Raw genomic sequence first — 20,768 nt, 5'->3', positions numbered from 1 at the left:
CAAAAACTTTCATGACGCAACATTAAGGCGATAAAACAAAGAATTAATTTGATGTGCTGACGTGTTGCGACAAATACTCCCTTTGCAAAGGTTTTGCAGTCATTTCGAATATATAGGAATGACATTCTTTTCCAATTGTTTTCGTGTGTTGTGTTTCAGCTGTTGTGAAATGCTTATGGAGCATTGGACGCGAAATTGTCCGATCATTTAACGCATTTGCGCAATTGTTTTTGGTTCGATTCCTGATTCCTCGAGAAAATTTTCGTTTGTGCCTGAACTGGCAACGAGGATTTTGATGTCAGCGTTCGCTGGTTGCTTGAAATGTGTTTCATCGACACGCCAGAGCAGTTTGCTGTGGCTTTTTTTGCTTTTCAGGAAATCTGTGCGGCTTGCAGGTGAAAATCCCTGCGCGGTGCGTTGCAATTCTGACGTCACCAGGAAGCCGTTGTTTTGCGCGTTGCATCTCGATCTATCGCTTTGTCCAACGCTTGTTGTGTTTGTTTTCTGAAATTTCAAAATATTTTTCCGGCAGATGTGTGTTCGAAATTATCTGTAGCAACATTCAGTATTCAAGTTATTTATATTTTGGTTATAGACACACATATTTTCTATACTTATATATATACATAGGCGCGACAGGTTACACTTAAAGTTTGAGACAATTAATTACTGGAATATATATTTACTCACGTTACACATCTTTTGCAATTCAATACAATTTTAAATTCTATTGATTTTTAACATTGAGCAACATTTCCTTAAAAATTTGCATTTTTTTTTAGTTTGCACAATTCGTTCAATGTAAGTTTTAAAATAACGACGCATCACAAGAAAATACGCTTTGAAGTTGCTGCTTATTCACTATTGCTTTCAACAAAAGGCAGGAAATGGGGTGTTCCTAAAGTTGTGATTTGAAAGCTAATGTTTCGCGTGTGGATAAATCATTATGCTTGATACGAGATGTTTAAACTCGTGTGTAAACGCGGCTGCGTGATGAGAGAAAAACAGACAAAAACCCAAAACGTACCAAATGTTTAAAAGAATTCGGAAATTTAACACGAAATTATTTCGTGCACAACAAAATTAAGTCGTGATTCACAAGTTTAACGCGTTGATTTCAAACTATTGAGCTCCAAGCACAAAAATTAAGCTCTTTTAACATTTATCAAAAGATCGTGCGATCGACGTTTAAGCTTAGACTTCATAGATATAGACTATACATAATTTGCGAAATGCGATACATAATGGTTTAATAGAAAGTCGCATTAAAACAATTTACAGACCTTTCAGTCGATATTTTTACTTATTATATATATAATTTTGTTTTTATTTTAAAAGATAATAGATTTTTCACCTGATAAACTAGGCAGAATTAGTTATAGTGAAATCCATGTGCAATTGCGTTTTCCATGATTCCAAACGGTGGTGATGTCTTTATCGGCAACGCTTGTTTGTATTTCGTGTTTCGAATTCCAAGCAAATGCTTTGCTGACGCTATGGAGCGTCTCTTCACGTATCTTTCGATGAGATTATTTTCTTCTAAAGCTGGCTTCTTGCAAGTTCCAAACATGACAGTTTTTAGGCGGTCGTTTGTAGGTGGTCCATACAGATTAAGGCACATATTTTTTCTTTGAGCTTCGTTTCTTCAGTCTTCTTGGGAAAGTAGTTTGCAGGTGGTTCGTTCCTCACACGCGGGCATCAATTTGTTGGGTATGTGTCCGATTAATGAGTCTTCATTTATATAATTGCCAAGATGAATCGACCACACTCCTACAAGATTTGAGATGGCCTGTCTTCGTGAGGCCATTCAGGTCCAATTCTTTCCTTTAGTTCAGATACATGAACAGTCAATTTTTGCTGTCTTCAGTCAAAGCTGTAAAAGCCTCTCTTTGGTTCAGTCACAAAAGCACTCAAGTTTGCTGTCTGAGTAGAAGCTATAAAAGCCTCTATCTCTCTCTCTCTCTCTCTCTCTCTTTTTTTATATTGATTGAACACGCTATTTATAGACGAGAATCAGTTAAGAAAATTTCTGCGATAAAGAAAGATTTACGTCATTAATTCTTATAATACTTAACAAAATATCACGTGATAACAAGGCGTGGTCTAAACCTTTTTCTCTCGACTCTTATAGACGGAAATAATATTTTTGTCCAAATATGGCTTGAACAAAAGCGCTTCGATCTACATTGCGACGTAACTGGCGTTCGATTCTAAAAATAATGGATTGTTGACAATAAGGCGAATTTCAAAACAAAGCGCTCACATTAAACGGATATACGTCACATCACATACAGCTCTGACGCATAAAAATTGGTGTAACAAGGCATTCGTTGCAAACTCTAGCAAGAGATATCGGCAATGGAATTTAAACAAAAACTTTCATGACGCAACATTAAGGCGATAAAACAAAGAATTAATTTGATGTGCTGACGTGTTGCGACACCCCTGACGAAGGTCTTACGCTATCCGTAACAATACTTTTTTGGGGGTATGTTGATTGCCACATTTATTTTTTATAATCATGTGCTATAGCAGGGGGGGGGGGCAACCAATCAGATACCAAGATCCACATTTTGTTACTTGGTTAACCGCTAATAATCACACCGTTCACCAGTGTTTCAACCTTATAAGGCTGACGGCACCCCTCAGGAATAATTAATAGATTGCGACACCCTTACAAGATTTTTCCGTAGGTAATTCACTAGAATGTCACAATAAACGGAACTGAAACAACACACATCAACTCTACACAACTTACGAAGTTTTAATTGGATTTATCCCACTCTAATCTTACACAAAAAGTTGTAGCAAAAAAAAATCAGATTCTTGAAGATTGCCAAATATGTCGCGGCACCCTTGAGGATTAGAAATGGCACACTAAGGTGCCCCGGCACCCTGGTTAAGAAACACTGCTTTACACACATGGAACAAAGTGAATAACCAATCACTCCATTTCTTACTCACTCCCACAAAGCGATCGGGCGAAGCGCGAAAAAAGTGCCTTTATTTCGTTAAAATTTTAATTTAGGAGACGCTACGCTTTGAATAAAAATACACATTTCTCGATATAATGTCCTATATACATATTACTTGGGCATATTTTTTGCGTAACTTATCTTGTTTGAAAAGTGTTACTAAAAATACAATGGCCTGAGGAAAACAGTCGGAGTCGGAACCGACAATAACTTTACTAAAATTTTTTTCGAAAAAAATGAAACTATACCAAAAATAAGAAGACCAGTAGCACCTAATGACTTCAGGCCATAGCTGTTACGTGTATTTTTGAAAAAGTAATGCACAATCAACTTCTTAATTTTTTGCAAAACATGAAACTATCAGTAAACATCAACACGGATAAGAAATATCACTCAACCTCACTTGCCGCAACAGAATTATAAAAAAAGAAAAAAAAACAAGAAAAACATAGATATAGCTGTGTAGTTTTCCTTGATTTAGCCAAGGCCTTTGATGCCATAGACAACCAAATATTACTTAAAAACTAAATCATTATGGTATCATAGACTCACCCTTGAAACTAATAGAAACTTTTTTAAGGCAGAGAAAGCATAGTACAAAAGTATGAAGAATTCTTTCTAATCCGTCGATGCCTGTATGCGGTGTCCCACAAGGTCGTATATTAGCACCTCTCCAGTTTCAAATCTACATTAATGACTTACCAATAAACTCAAATATAAATTGTAGTTTATACGCAGATGATACTGTTATTTATATCTCCCATAATGACATAAAACTGCTTCAAAAAATAATTAAATAAATATAGAAAAAATTGAGCACTGGTTTCGGGATGACAAACTATCAGTTAATCATTCTAAAACACATTACTTGGTAACCAATTCAAATTTGGAAATAGAAAATCAATTCAGTATTAAAATAAGGGATAATAAAGTAAACAGGTAAATTCCGCTAAATAATAGGCCTCATCATAGATGATAAAATGTCATGGATACCTCAATTAAAATGATCGAACAAATAAATTCTATGGGAATTGGACTTTTATCAAAAATGAAATACTATTTAGACCAGGGAGCCGAACCGTTTGGCTTTTCCGGTTCAGGTTCGGTTCGGGTTCAAGGATTTTGTCTGATCCGGTTCAGTTCCGATTTCGAGCATATTAAAGGTTCCGGTTCAGCTCCGGTTCGACTACATTTATTTTCAAAACCGGTTTATAAAGTTCCGGTTCGGTGCAATATGAGATGAAAATGTGGGTCAATAAATGTGGAGTTACGTGACGTAAACATGCAGCTCGTTATTAAAATATCTAAAAAATAAAAACAATGTAATCAGTATTCACTTTTTTATAAAATTTCGAACATGGCAAAACTCGACTATGTAAAATAGAGGTTGTGACGTCATGCTGGAGTGAACCGCTTTTGTTGACAGGTTCGGTTAAGGTTCAGGTTCTTTTAAAATATAGGGTTCAGTTCCGGTTCGGCTACTTACAATTTTACATAAAACGGTTCAGGTTCGGAAAAATTTGGAGTAAAACCGGTTCATAAAGTTCCGGTTCGACTCCCTGATTTAGACAAGCGGTTCTCAACCTGTGGGCCATAAGTACTTTTCAGGTGGGCCACAGACCAATTTAAAAAAAAGCTAGATTTATGGAAGAATTTAGTTTCATTTGTGTCATTATACCTAAGTTCACAGGAATAATGGCTTGGGGAGGAGTTGAAGGAATGTAAATAAAACGTAAATTAATTGTTCAGAAGCAAGTACCTCACTAATGCACGGTTGAATAAATAATCTGTTTGATACAAAAAACTATTGGGCCACAGATTTTTAGTGCAACGAAAATGGGCCACGAAAGAAAAAAGATTGAGAACCACTGATTTAGACTCTCATGCACTTCGCCTTTTATATTGTAGCCTAATCAATACTCATCTTCGATATTGTGTTGTAACCTGGGTAGAGCTTATCCGACTAAATTAAAACATCTTGAAGTATTACAGAACAGGGCAATCCACATTTTAAGCGGCTCCCCTCCCAAAACAAGATTGCTTCCATTTATACCGTAATCACTCAATATTAAAATTACTCGACCTAACCAAATTGGAAATATTGCAAATAGCGCATAACTTCAAAAACAACCAATTACCAGAAACATTGGCAAATTTGATGGCTCCTCTAGAAAACTTACATTCCCATTATACAAAGTTGCGGGGTAAACAAAACTATTTCCAAGTCGGCGCCTCCACCAACTCAGGAAGAAAAACCATAGGATTTTAAGGCCAAAATATTGGGCGAATTTAGAGATAAATATTAAACTATTACCATACAAGTGATTTGTTAAGGAAGTTAAACTAATGTTGTTGAACTCTTACCACGAGGGAACGTAAACACAAAATCAAAACAAACCCAAGGCTATTGAAAAGGTAAAATTGGCTAATCTGCGAAACATGCGAAATAATGAAGTATTTTACACAAGATAAAAAAAATAGTTAAAATTTTAGGTACAAAAACACTGCGTGCAATCAGTTCTGCATCAATAGTTGTTATAAATCATACCATTTATTTCTCAGACAACTCTGGATTTTACGTAAAAAAACGTTACGAAAATCAAACTGAATAAAATAAAACAATGCACTGAACTTTAATGTTGACAAGGCAATTACAAACAATAGTAAAGTATAAAAATATCGACTTTGCAAGAACAAACAAGACGCTAAAATGCGTGGGCAGCAAAGTACCGGGGCGGCACTTATTACAAGGCAACGAGCAAAACGGCAAAGCGCTTTGGGGAGACGAGCGCTCGCTCAAATAAACACGGCTGTGGTTTTGGGAAAGGTCGGCCAAACATGAACAAAACAAAAGTAACAGCGGTCAATAAAGAGGAATGACGTCACATCTAAACGCCCATAAGAACACACATTTCGTTTATACATGTTTTAGGTTGAGAAGTGTTAGTTTTAAAACAAAAGCTACATTAAAAGGATGTTATAGAAAAAAATCCTTTATGTATTGTTTAAGTTGCGATGAGACGCAAAGATGCCTTTCAACTAAAACCATTTTATCAAAATGGAACATACTACAACCCCAATGAAAAAAATAGAAATTACGCACAATAGGTAAATAATAAAAGGCGTGGCGTGTTGCCCCACCCCCTGGAACCGCCCCTGCCCCTCAGTTCGCTTCCATCAACAGGAAAGCTGATAAATGTTTCGAATCACGGAGGGACGATTGTTGGTCGCTCGAAGCAATCCAAGATCAGTCGAACTTCATTAGCGAAAACGCACTCTGTTCTCCTGCAAAACACAAGATGAAAATTTGAAAGCTGATAAACGTGTTTTTAACTGAAAGAAGAATTCCAACCGTCACATCTGTTTACAACAATTGTAATCTCGCCCATCTGATGTTGTTGTATTTACATCGGGGGTAAATTAAAGAAGTGTTGTTAAACTGGGTCCGTAGGTAAGTTGAGAACCAACCAGTCACATCTGCCCCCCACAGTTTATCAAGAGTTTCAATAATAATAACAACTGTTTTGTAACTGACCTTAAATTAGCGCAAACTAACTACTTAACTAATTTTCCTTGCTGAAAATGTTACTTCTCATACATTAAGGCTATTATGTCACACTGTTCGTATTTGTGGTTTAAAAAAAATAATTACAATATTAAAGAACATGTAAAAAAGTGACAACATTTTAAATATTTTTTTAAGTTAAAATCGTATTTCACGGTCGTAGAAAGCTTGTACAAAACATTAATTTAGTTGCAGGGTTGCCAAATTAGACATAAAAATGTAGTATGTAAAATCATTTAAAGATGCATGGTTAGAGAATGAAAATTGAACAATAGGTAAGAAGAGGCACTTTGCATAATAACATCCATTATGTAATGTATACGGAGCTAAATAATGTACATATGTAATGAGTGATGTTACTTTTCACAACTTACATTAGGAAGGAGACAAACGAGAAATAATTTAGGATAATATAATAAATAAAAAAAAGAAGTCGCGAAGTAACGGTGATAAGAACTGCAACGGAAAAATACACCCGCAAGTCGAAAGTAGTGAGGTCAATGGGAAGCAACAGATACACGCAAGAAGGAATTAGTAATAAAAATAAAATGAAAAAGAACTCGACGATGGAAATGCGCGAATATACCATTTATGTATTAAACAAATACAAGGGGACTGAGAGCGTGTCCACGTTGAGAGCGGGTTTGTTTATACAGCAGCACAAGCCCGCTCTCAACGTGGACACGGTAAGGGGCAAATGATCATAAGCGCAATAATATTGCGACTGGGCAAAAAATATATAGTAGTCAAACAATAAATAAGAACACAATGGAACAGGGTTTACAAGACGGGACAAGAAAATCAAGCTGAACCCGATATCATTTTGTCAATATATTACACACAGCGTATTAATACAGAATTCCCATTAGTAAAGTTGGTTGCTATGTTTTAAAAAAAAAGAAATTATGAAATATACAAACTACTTTTTTTAAGTGGCTTAAATGCAATTTAGTTATCACAGGGTTTTAAAAGCAAATAGAATTGCTGTTTAACTATGAAATAATTTTAAAAAGATCGGTTATATCCAGTCCTCATAAAAAAACATTTGAAAGTGTAATAATATTTACAAATGATCAAATATTACATAGTTTTGTTTTCAGATAAATTTAAATTAAAAAAGTTTAATAATATTTACAAACAATTTCACACCTTAATATTACAAGGTTTTAAACCAAACAAACTTAAATCACAAAATCACCACTGAAAATTTGTATTACATAAATATATTTTTATTGGAAAAAGTTTGATAATGTTTACTACAAAATCAAATATTACAGCCTAATCCACATATTAGGGTTTTTAAACAAGAACAAATCAAATCACATAAGTTCACCTCGGAAAGTTCGTTGTAGAAAGCTTTCTCAGCAGTTGCGATGTTCGTAACAATGTCGGCGCACAGGACGACCCGCGAGTCGAAAAGGTCGGGAAGTTCTTCGTGAAGTTGTGAGTTCAGCGTCTCATAAGTATCATAGGCCTCTGTCACGTGATCCTGGGCCTATCACGTGAATATCGTGTTCAAAAGATAATTCGCAATAAAACATAAAGTATATGCGGAATACAAGTTTATTCAAAGTCTACTTTTTTAATAGTTTGATTTTGGTTACCACTCAAAAGTTTTGAGATCTCCATTTTGTCCAAATATGTAAAAATAAGCATAGTTGCTGAACGTTTGTTGATTGTTGGCATTTTATAAAACAAATGTAGAAATAAACTTTAAAAGGCCTACTTACAAAGGCAAACTGCTAGTTCTGTGCTGCAAATACATAAGTAGGCCATAAGTTAAGACCAACTCAGTACAACCTAATATTTAAATGAAACGCCTTGAAAAACAACTTTTTTTAAGTACACAGTAAATATATGTGAAATTAAATCTATTGTCAAAATGGCTCTATATGTTCAATGAAACAGATGTACACACATATGTTTCATTGAATAAATGATATGGTACTGTGGATCCCCTTCTATGAGGTTGCTTGTACTAACAAATTGAGCAAGCATTGGCGTATGGTTGTTTCTCGACTCGCTCGCCTCTGAGCCTGCATAGCTCAGTTGGTAGAGCGACGGTCCCGGCTTGACCGAGGTCGTGAGTTCGAACCTCACCACAGACTAGTTTTACAAACAGGATGCAGCAGGCAACGGTGATATGGTTGTTTCTCGACTCGTTCCCCTCTGAGCCTGCATAGCTCAGTTGGTAGAGCGACGGCCCCGGCTTGACCGAGGTCGTGAGTTCGAACCTCACCACAGACCAAAGTTTTATGAACAGGATGCAGCAGGCAACGGTGCTATGGGTGTTTCTCGACTCGTTCCCCTCTGAGCCTGCATAGCTCAGTTGGTAGAGCGACGGCCCCGGCTTGACCGAGGTCGTGAGTTCGAACCTCACCACAGACTAGTTTTACGAACAGGATGCAGCAGGCAACGGTGATATGGTTGTTTCTCGACTCGTTCCCCTCTGAGCCTGCATAGCTCAGTTGGCAGAGCGACGTTCCCGGCTTGACCGGAGGTCGTTAGTTCGAACCTCACTGTTGTTTTTCTAGTCTGCCCTGCTTGCATCATTGATCGACAGATTCGGCGAGTCTGCAATGGCTCTCAGTGTACTGGCTCTTTATGTGTTATGCTTGTTATGCTAGGCAGCATTTTGAAAATTCCAATGAATCTTTAAGGTAATGGTTTGAAGTTGAAGTTAGATTTAATAGAGATATCAAAGTCCATACAGAAGTTTCGAACAAAATTTTAACATAATAGTTGGAGGTTGTAGTTGGACGTAGAATGAATATCAAAGTCCATATCGAAGAAGGTAGAATTTTGTGAACGTTTTGAATATATCTTAAGATAATGGCTGGAGGTTGTAGTTAGACATAGTAAGAATACCAAAGCCCAAACAGAAGTAGGTTGCATTTTAAAGTAACAAAAATAATGCTCCCTATTTATGCATGGGCTTAAAATTCATTCTTGTATAACAAATATTAACAAAATATGCCTAAAAAATTGTCGGCCCATATAATGTGACAACTAGTGGCCGTTGTAACATAGAAATCTCACCCTAGATAATTTTGATTCCTCCATTTTTTGCTCCCTGTAAACTTGCGAGATTTTGTCGTGCCGCGTCAAAATCCACCAACTTCCGACCTCGCTTGTTCAATTTGACCTTCATCTCATTGCACTAAAAAAAATAAACATTGAAAACAACTATTCAGTTTATTGCAGGGGCCTTCAACTTTTTTCCGCAGACCTCTCAAAAAATTATTTTGCTTTGCGTGGATCACTGTAGGAAAGAAATGTTTAGAGATGACGCCACAAACTTACGACACAAATAAACTTTAGAAGTCTGCTGTTTTCAGACAAAAAAATGTGAAAGTGAAAAGTATTAATAGATTCAGTGCAAAATTTTTATTGTTAATTGAAGTCCTTTCTTTAAAAAAATTTGATGTAATGCAAACTAACATTCCAATTAGGTCTTGGACCCCCTAAAACTAGCCCCCATACTCCCAAGGGGCGCATGGACCCCAGTTTAGGAACCCCTGGTTTATTGCAACAAATTGATGCCAGCAAGTTCAGGCTTGTTTTATCCCAGAATCGCTTTAGTTCATCACAGTTGCGTAAAATCTTGTCAAGATATAATGCGATTTGTCGTTAAACAGTGCCACGTGATTTAGAATTATCCAAATGCGACTATTAACAATGATAGTTTGCAAGGGTCAATAACGTTGTCAAACTTGGTGAAGCCTCGCAACCACTTTTAAATTCAATTTCCCAAAACTTATATGATCTGGGCGGACTCCAGCCATAAGCTCGAAATAAGAACAACATCAGGCCTTATTTCGATGAATTTAGGACTTTTTATCGATCAGTTTTATTTCTTATTCCGACAAGTTTAGATCTTATTCTGTCGCTCATTATACTGGGTTTGGCTTTATTATGTCGTTGGTCTTAATACTATGGTTTTATAAATTTTTCTGCAATAGGTCTAATTGCATTTCAGGTCTTATTGTGTGTTTCCATTTGGGCATATCCTTTCTTTATGTTTTAATGTTTATAAACCATTTTGACAGGTAAGTGGCTTGTACTGATTTCAATTTTAGTATGAAGATTAGAAGGTAAAAAGAAATAAAACATCATTGATTAAACGTTTTTAAAAACAACTGAGAATAAATATATTTTAAGAGCTTCGACATCAATTTCAAGTTATTGCGATTGCATTTATTTAATATAAGCCTATAAAAGAGGGGCCATATTTTGTTCCACATTTTCTAAATTTATTTCCTGATGAATTATATTTCCACAAAAGTTTGTATCTCGCTGCGATCGTCAATTCTTATCAGGCCATTTGTAATAAAAGCATCGTGAGGGCAACAGTTTTACTTAAGTGTTTAAATTTTTCTAAAATAACCAGGGTCTTGCTTTTCTTTGGCATTTTTATAGTTGTTTGTCTTTGTGAAATGACAAAAATCTAAAAGCATTTTCAAGAGTTTTGCACAAACACGAAAAAATAACGGCAGTCAGTAAAACATCTAAAACATTTTGTCCACTCAGCCAAGGCCCTAGTAATGCAGTACTTCATGTTGTTTAAATCAATGTTTTTTGAATAGGTTGACACGGTAAGGGGCAAATCAAATGTTTTTTCGAAATAAATTTTTTTGGTCAAAAAGTAATCGCCCTAATCATGTGTAAAACACTTAATTTATTCAAACCTGAGTAAGATGATCTTGTAGGACAGATATGACCTCTGTGTTCAGTCAGGCATGAAGGTCATTGTGCAGAAGATTCGTCGTCTGAAAAATAAAAATATTAAATTGGGTTGGGAGTATGATGTCCATACCTCATCCCGATAACAGTTTGATTAAAAATTTCAGGCAGCATTTGTGATTGAATGCAGCAATGATACAGGGTGCGGCAGAAAAACCTACCACATTTTAAATTGTCACTGTACCAAAGCTGTAGCAGTCTGACAGGAGGTTGAATTGAAACTTTGCAGCAAATGACTTACCATTTGTGTTTCAGATGTTAGTTTTTATAAGTAAATGATGTTTTGTGCAAATTTAAAAAAATTTGTATCTGTATGCAAAATGGCCTGGACTGGCGAACACTGTGCATTTATTGTGGAAGATTTCGTTAAAAATGGGGAATCTGCGACTCGAGGGCGCCATCTACAGGATGTAATCTTAAAACATAAATACATCAAATGGTAACCTTGTGACTTTGAGATGAGACAATAAATGGTTTGATTGCTTATAAATTTTGTATCTTTTCCTAGTTTGAAATGCGGTAGGTTTTTCTGCCGCACCCTTCGCCCGTCCAGGCCATTTTACAAACAGATACGAAATTTAAAAAATTTACACAATACATTACAGGTATCTGTACGAACCAAAGGTACATACTTCATTGCATTACTTCACCAAAAGTGTAGAAGCATAAAACAAGAAATGTTTTGAAAAAAGTTCGCCCAGGTTAAGTGGATTGTGGCACAAGCTGGCATCTGATCAGTATTTCATTCTACTCACAACTTTATTTCAATTAACACTTACTTTTGAGAGTGTTGCAACCATATCTTTTCCCATCCAACCGTCTTCGTAAACCTCTCCCAGCGATGCATAGAAATCATTGGCTGCCGACTGCATTGCTAAAATTAAAAAAAAAAGTAAGCAACCTGAAAAAGCTAAAGTACTTTTGGTTTTAAAGAATCTCATGCAAACAATTTAATTTTTTTTTTCAGAAAATATATTTTTTACAGAAACTGATAATGCTTGTTGTTATGCGACGGAATATTTATTTTTGTGAATTTTAATAAATTATTTAGGCTTTGTATATGTTTTTAAAATCAACAGTTTAACTTTAAAAAGCGAAAAAAAGAAAATGTAACAACTATAATTCTCAAAATATTTTGTTAAAAAAAATCAAAACGAGAAACAAATCAGTAGAAATTTAAAAAATATGAACTTTACCGATTATGGATTGAAGGTATCTTTTCATATCTTGCTGGAACTTTGTCAACTGAACCTGAAAAATCAAGTAAATATTTAGAAAAAATGATTTTTCAACCCATAGGTAGCGAACTAAAACTTTGTCGCCATTTGATCTGGTCGGGTAAAGACCAAAGTAATTCACATGCTTAGATTTATTGAGGTTGCTTCAAGCAAGATTTCAACAAAATTTAAAAAAATTGGGGAAATCATGAGTGAATTGAGGAAGCAATACAAAGACATCTGACTTGTTAATACTAATTTATTATGTTTTTTCCCTTAAAAATGTTTAGCGGGTAAAATTAGGTCGACAAAGCTTTGCTGGTATAGCTCAGTGTTTGGGACGCTGTGAAAAAAATAAAGAAACACTAATATTCTAAGAATACAGTTAAAGTGTGAAAACTTATATTGAAGATTTTTTGAAACATTTTTACTCAAGGGAGTCTTAAACTGCTTGTAATTTTTTTTACAAGGGATTCATTTTTGCATATCTGACTGTTAGATCAATTGAGGCCAAAATAAATAAAAACATGATAAAAAATATACGGTAAGTTTTATAAATTAGATTTGTTTTTGACTGCAGACCTGGCATCATTCTATGGAGCATCGGTGAAGAAGTGCTGTTTAAATGCATCATCCGACTAATAAATTATAAGCCAGATAAGACCTATTTCTCTGAAATTACTGTAATTATTCTTTAAATTTTATATACTTGTTTAACTGTGATGAGGTCTTAAGATTTTCAAAAAACCAACAGGATTGAAACAGTTTTATAATGAATGCTTTCAATAATCTTTGTTAATATTCACTGTGTGGCGGTGAAATAACAAATAATTCAAACTGTTAACACTAGTCTTTGGAAGAATACATTTCATACAATACATTAGGTTTCATTGAAATGAATTTGTGGCTAATTATGTAAAGAAAGCTTAACTGTTGACAAAACACTTCAAACATAATCAATTATTTATCAACACACTGAAATCTAGACTTTAAAAGCATTAATAGTAATAAACAAGCATTAATGCAATACAACTAGAAGCATTTAATTCACAAAAACAAAGATAACAACAATTTAACTAATATATATCAAACTGTTGAAGCCACTGTAATAGCACTAGCATAATTCAGCAAAGATAATGTCATAACAAGGTGTGGGTTATTTATTAATGCCTTTGCTGGTTTTTAGTTTTATATTTTAGTGTATTATTAAAATTATAAATGTTGCCTTGGTGTCCTTCAGATATGTTGAAATATTTATTCAATTAAGCTCGTTGAATATGTATTTGAGTTTATTAACCTATTGGTTAAGTTTCATTTTGCATTACACAAAGTTTGAATTTTTGAAAGCAAGAACACTCATTTTAAATTCTTATGTTTTTCAACAAATTATATAAAACATATTTCAAACTATCCACGAAAAGCTACAAGAAATAGAGATTGAAGTGGCAACAGGTTTTGGATGACGACTTAATTAACCGAATCTCACTTTCGAACAACAACAACAGTTTGAAACATGAGCTGCTGACAATACACACTACTGTGACATCATAATAGTAACACTTGAGAACACTTCAATAATAGCTAGAGTGAAAAGTAAGGGACTTAATAGACTGCTTTTGTAGCAAATATGTTTCGCTATTTTTAATTTCCTTTACTACATTTTATTCGTTTTATCTTCACTTTATTTCCTTGTAATTTGATTAAGTACTGTTTTTCTAAAATCTTGACTCTTTAAAATTTTTTTCAAACTAGATTAGAATTCTCAAAACTAGAAATTACCTAAAATCATAAGGAATTGCAATTTGTTTCCTGAGAAATGTGAATGACAAAAATCTTAAATCAAAGGCAATTTTTAGGCTGTATTTTCAATTGCAGTTCAGATATTTGTTTTAAATGAGAAACTTAAAAACGCCATTGTACATTTTAAGTAGTTTGGGTCAAAATGTAAATTACATTAGAACTAGAATTTAAACATACAAGGAATCCCTAAATAACATTAGAATTAACTACAAACTGATCCAATTGATCGCAATAAAAACTATAGCTATCTAGTTATTAGCAAACGTGTTTCATGGAATAACAACACTATGATGTAATGCTTTGGAATGTGTTTGTAAAGTGGACATATCTTCAGGTAATCATTAATCGAAATGCAGCAGCGGCTGGAAGTAGGTCACCGCAGGGAAATGCAAGCATTTGCAAGCACATATCTCCACCAAATATCACTACTCATAACTTACAACATAAGTAACTCAAATTAAGTATTTTGAGGAATAAGAGTGATTTGCTGCTGTGCCAATCTCAGTAAGAAATTCAAATTCAAATACTTTTCAAAAGCTTGTAACTTAAACTTAATTCATGTTTGCTAATTTGACGATTAAGGCCATTTGCCACTATTTAAATTTTAATTTGTGAAATGACTGTTGTGACAGTGATTTCTAAACTCTAGTTTTTATTTTCACCTAAAATGTCTATTGTCCAAAAGCATTCTGAGTTTCTCATTTGAAAAAAGTTTTTGGCCATGAAGCTGAAATGTTAGACCTAAAAATTGCCAATCTTGGTCCAAACATTTCAAATGCGACATAAATTCAAAACTTTTCAAAGAAAAAATTTTAGTTTTTTGAAAAACCTAAATTGGATCGCTCATTAGTTTTTGAATATAATTCTAAAACAAAAGAGTTTAGATGCCGAGTTTAACACAACAGCAAATATAGTTGAAAATTTGGAAAGAAATGATAATTTAAGCTGAATGACAAAATTCAAAGACAACCAAATACTTGTGGCAACTCTTATTAGCGCTAATATTAACAAATCATTTATAATCTGGTAATCTTAACTTATCATGATATGCTACATGACAGTTTAATAAAATTACAAATTATTTACCAAAGATAGTTTTAAGGAAAGCGCTATTAACACTGGATAAATGACAATACATTTATTACTATCTAAAAAAAAAATACTATTGCTGTGCGCTTAAATTTGTCTAAATTCATTTGCTAAAAGTTTCTACTTTGACCTGATAAAGCAGCTTGTGCAAAAGCTTGTCGAGGATTTAATACAATTTGTTGTTTTAAATTGACACCTGATTATCCTATTTAGAATCAGACAAATATGGACATTTACAAAGAATCAAATGTAAAAATAATTGCAGATATTTATTCGCTTTCTTTTTCTGATTGAATGGAAACAACAGAATCCCTATAGGAACTTCCTTTCGGCATATTTCAAGTGTTAGTGGAAAAACAATATTAGGTTAAGCAATATGTAAGTTTACCAAGAACATAATTATGTATGTAGCTGATGTGCAACTTTTCAAAATATAAATTTACCAATTCGCTACAAATCTGGTTTTAAACATTTTGGAGACAAAAGTGCAGGAAGTGACTCGTGGTTGTTATTTAATCAAGATTTACCTGTTGCTTAGTAACAAGGTGAACGTAATTGTCGATGATTTCATCCTTGGTTTCATCGCCGCGCCCGAGCGAACGCAGCATCTGCAAAACACAAAACACGATAACATATGACAAACGCAGAGAATGACTCGTACAAGTAAAAACAAATCCATATGGTTCATTACAAATACTACTGTAGGAAAAAAGCATAAAATTTAAATCAAACAGGAACACTTAAAAACATTATTTTCTCAAGGAATGGTGAGATTTTTGCAAGTTATAGTAACCATAGCGACTTCATTTCAAAAGAAATATTCAAAGAAACTATATTCAAGATTGAATCTCTAAGTCAAAAGTTTTATTCCGATTAAAATTTCTCTTTTTTAAATGTGTAAAGTGTGTAAAGTATAGTTGGTAAGATAACTATAAAATCCTAGTTAATCTGACAAAGTTTCCGCTTTCAAATAATCATGACTTACTTAAAAAACGGAACAAACAATTGGGTTCATTGCAAATGTTCTATTATAAAAATTCAAATCCACTAAAAATTAAAAAACTCAAGTATAAGACTAGGGATGTTTAAAGTAGAATATTGAACCTTGGATTCCAACAAGCTGGACATGTACTACAGTTTCCAAACTGCTTGAAATAGTAGTTGTTAAGAATGTTAACATTTGTTAGAATATATTTTTGATTACAATATACACAGGTTAACACTGTGGGCCTTGTGGGTTGTATGAGCAATGAGCCCTCCTTCAACAGGGTTGGACCTAAGCACTCGCCCGCTCGCCAATGCGAGTGCAAATCCTGACTGGCGAGTGGCTATTGCCAGGAAATATTAACTTGTGTTAAGCACCACTACTAAGCGAAATATTACTTAGAGCCAGTTATTTCCTCAAACACCAAGGCGCAAATACATTCAACACTACACAAATAACAAGTTTAATCAAAGTCACGTTCGAAGCTCGTATTAAAGATTCTTTGTCCGTGGTAAGATCGTAATAAAGACTCTTTGTCCCGTTTTAAAAAATCGTTTACCGGCAAACAATCAAAGACGCTATTGCTGCAGTGGCAAATAGTTATGAGATTTATTGTTTAACTTAAGAGTTAATTTTTAAAAGTTTAACCCGGTCGTTGATGCTCATGGAAAAGTTTATTGGACTTGCGATGTACCCAGCGATAAGAATTTTACTTTTCTGAATTTATTAAATTGTTTGCATAAGAAAATTATAAGCAATTACTGGAGTTTTTGGTAACAATAAGTTTGAATGTAAATGTCTTATATTATTTGTAGGCAGTGTTTTTTAAGACGTTTAAGAGACCAAAACGGCCCACTGAACACTACGGTATTTTAAAAACCATACAGCTGAGAATTACCAACTAGTTTACGTAAGTATGTTGTTGCGCTTTCTTAAGTTCATAGCCCCGCACAGAAACTCTAGTGCATACAGTTGTTAACTATGTGAAAGAATGGTGTAGTTGTAAATTTACAATTATTTTGTGATTATTTGCTGTTTAACCAGCTACTATACTGTTAGGCGAAGTTTTGTGTTTTGTTTCTAGCGCGAAGCAACCAGCGGTGAAACGTCCTTCAAGCATAGAAAAACCAGAATACGAAAAAAAAAGTGCGAGCATTTAAAAAAAAATGATAAACGAACAGGCCGTGGCTACTAAATTGTCAGTGTTATTTTTTTCACTGAAGACTGTAAAAAATGTTCACTGCTTAATGGGTCAATAATTTGTTGAACCATGCATGGAAATAAACGACCAGACTCTTAAAAAAGAAATGTTTCGCATAGAAACCACAAGACAGGTTAACGATAACCCAAGAAATGGCAATTTGCAGACGGCGTGCCAACCAATTTGGCTATTGTTATTCCGTCTAGGCGAGTGCTGATGGATAGCTGCTCGCCTTGCTGGCGAGTGTAAATTTTTTACAATATACACAGGTTAACACTGTGGGCCTTGTGGGTTGTATGAGCAATGAGTCCTCCTCCAAACAAAATCGTGGTTGAATAATTTAATAAAGATATACTAGGATTCAATATTCTGGATTCGTTGTTCTAAATTCGAAATCCAAAGTTCTAGAATCTCATGGGATTCCACTTTGAACATTCCCCATATAAGACACATTCAGACTAAATTGTTAAAAAAAATTCCAAAAGGTCAATTTTTTTAATTATGGTAACAGTAAAATACATACAATGCAAAGTTACTAACTCAAACACAATGGAATCCTGCTTTAAAAAATCATGACCGAGTCTGCATTTGATTGAACCTTTCGACAAGATCTTGGGAGTGCAGCTTAAGTTTGCAGGTTAACTTTTTCATGCACACTGGAGGTGCAGAATCTTAACAAAACTCAGCCTTTTTATAAAACCTGTCTGCATTCTGTGGCAGGTGCACACCCAACCTTTTTATAAAGCAATTTGTGTGTACACTACAATTTTATTGAAAATTTAGCGAGGTTTGGTGATTTTAGGTGTTTTTTCAGCAGACGCTTGGATAAAACAAAGTATGAAGACTCTAATCTGAAACTCACAAGATGAACCAAAACAGATGCTAGAGAATACATTATTTTCTGAAATAAAAAATTTACACATAAATTTTGAAAAAAAGTTGAAATGTGGTTGAATCTGGAACGTCGTTGTGCATAAAATCATGATTACACAATTGCACACCTGAAAATTTGGCTCTGCACACCTGATGTCCTCAAAAAGTGTAATGCAGTGCAGACTAGCACACAGTTAGTAAATTGACGCAGCCAACATTTGATACTGACCTTTTCCCGACCTCTGAACGCCATTTTCGTGACGTTACGCTTCAACCGAGCGCTACTTTCCCTTCTATTTCCAGAGTCCGACATTTTGTCGCAAATTTATGAAACAATTTGAAATTTAAAGCACAACTGAATTCTTTGATTTTATACTTTATGTCGTAATACAAAACAAATGTTCGACCGAATTTTAGTTTTGCAGCCTGTTTGGAAATGGTAAATTGATGTTAAAACTGAAAAATTATAAAAAAATATTGCTAATGGTACGTAAAATTCTTAAAAACCTGTGGTCTAAATGTTAACTGGAAAGCTTATTAAACTGAAACTTTCAACCCATGATCTTGTAAAACCCAAGATTGCATTCTGTAATTTGTGGCCGTAAATAATTTAAACCAAAAAATACTTGCATAAATCTTTTTTTCAAATTCGGCATAAGTCTAGAATCTTACAAATTTTTTTTTAAGTAACCAAAAGAGTTGTCCAAATTGAAACTGCAATAAATAAATAAATAAAGTGGTAAATACTTCGATAAACCCAAACACTTACTCGCAACCTAAACCAAATAATGTTAGCAATATAAACCCCCGGACAAAAATGTGCTTCAGTTACCGTATTTAACTCCCAGTTTGCAATTTCAATTTTGACGACTGGTTTCATAATTGTTTTTCATTATTGTACAAAAAGGTGGCAGAATTCTTAACCTGTGTCCCAAATTGTGCCATATAGTAGAAAAGGCGTTTTTTATTTTAAATTCACTATATTCCAGATTGAAAACTTTAGATTTTGCACTGAGGAGACGATTTTGCAGCCTAAAATTGCGCGTCTGAACAACGGTATTTGTAAAAGTTGCGCAGCTGTTAATGAAGTACTATACTGAAAACCGTGCGACGAAGCGTTTGAGGGATTTATCACAGCAGACGGCATTTTACAGCAATGTGCGGCTTATGGGCACTTAATTTATCCCCACGCCTTATTTTCCAACCTTGACTATATTGTTGAGAATTTACACCAAATGACGTCACTGGGAAGTTTTGGAAATGTCAAAGTTATTTGGCAAAAAGGGGGCGCTGTTCTACAATCATACCACATTTATTTCAACACTAACAAAACAAATTTTGAAAGTTGAAATTGCAAGGAAGGCATAAATACGTAATACGTAAGAATGAATATAACAATAATACTTGACCCACCCAAACACTATCTTTCACCCTAACCCAAATATTGTTAGCAATATAAACCCCAGGACGAAAATGTGGTAGGATTCTAGACCAGCGCACTTAGCCTGAATTATTATTAATAATAAACATAATATTACTTGACCCACCCTCACCCAAACGCTAACCCGCACCCTAACCCAAACAATATGCGTTGTGGTATGCGGTATTATTTTGTTTTGTTTTTTGCATAACTTTTCACGTACATAAGTGAAAGAGCGCCGGATTCTAGACCAGCGCACTTAGCCAGAGCCTAAATAATGTGCGTTGATTTAATAATGGTTTTGTTTATTTACAGTTTGAACGCTGTGGTAGAATTGTAGACCAGCGCCCAATTTTTTCGCCTTTTGTATTGCTGCATTCCGACATAGTTTTTTAACTGTACAATATTAAAAAGTTTGACGAAAACTTTTGCAAATGTTTTTATTTTGCTGCAAAATTTTTGCTTCGCCCTTTTCATAGAATACTTAAACACAGAGTAACTTCGAGACCAAATCAACACTGACCTCTAAACTACAACCGATTCCCGTCAAATTAAAAAACAAACGAATTAAAACTGTTGTTAAGCTTCGATTGGAATCACAAACTTTCTAAATTGACAATTTAAATTGCCTGCAAACATAGTTGTTTGAATAATTTGCTTAAATGTGGCGATTTATCAAGTTAGGTGATTTCTTTAGCACCATCTACCGGTTACTTTTAATCCACCGATAAAAACTCAATTTTTTCTGTTGCTTTAAATCTGTGGTTTGCTGAAATTTTACTCTATCTGAGCAGGTTTGTGTGACAAAAACACACTTAAGGTATTTACCCTCAGGATCAATTAAATCTACGTGATTGAGGATTTCCGCATCGATGAGAGGCTTCAAGTAAAATGTTTGGT

The 20,768-nt window shown here is 34.4% G+C and overlaps 1 protein-coding gene across 1 annotated transcript; it reads right to left on the bottom strand.

Annotated features, from left to right (window-relative positions):
* Positions 1 to 9,446: 9,446 nt before the first annotated feature.
* LOC146141378 (myc box-dependent-interacting protein 1-like) lies at positions 9,447 to 18,870 on the bottom strand. The gene is made up of 6 exons (XM_083389658.1): positions 18,678 to 18,870; positions 15,917 to 15,997; positions 12,480 to 12,534; positions 12,063 to 12,157; positions 11,229 to 11,309; positions 9,447 to 9,700 (listed from the first exon to the last, which is right to left on the bottom strand). Exons 1-5 carry the CDS (start codon positions 18,759 to 18,761, stop codon positions 11,274 to 11,276), a joined length of 351 nt encoding a protein of 116 aa, XP_083245784.1. The 5' UTR covers positions 18,762 to 18,870; the 3' UTR covers positions 9,447 to 9,700; positions 11,229 to 11,273.
* Between the last annotated feature and the right edge of the window lie 1,898 nt (positions 18,871 to 20,768).

The sequence above is a fragment of the Ascidiella aspersa genome, chromosome 5, assembly GCF_963924565.1.
Source record: "Ascidiella aspersa chromosome 5, kaAscAspe10.2, whole genome shotgun sequence".
Lineage (NCBI taxonomy): Eukaryota > Metazoa > Chordata > Ascidiacea > Phlebobranchia > Ascidiidae > Ascidiella > Ascidiella aspersa.
This window is presented reverse-complemented; position numbering and strand designations above follow the sequence as displayed.

Excerpts from the sequence above, each read along its gene's own strand:
- LOC146141378 (XM_083389658.1), bottom strand. The coding sequence starts at position 18,761 with ATGTCGGACTCTGGAAATAGAAGGGAAAGTAGCGCTCGGTTGAAGCGT. Across the intron at positions 12,158-12,479 it reads ATACCTTCAATCCATAATCG|CAATGCAGTCGGCAGCCAAT; the intron begins GTAAAGTTCATA and ends TTTTAATTTTAG. Across the intron at positions 11,310-12,062 it reads TGGTTGCAACACTCTCAAAA|ACGACGAATCTTCTGCACAA; the intron begins GTAAGTGTTAAT and ends TTTATTTTTCAG.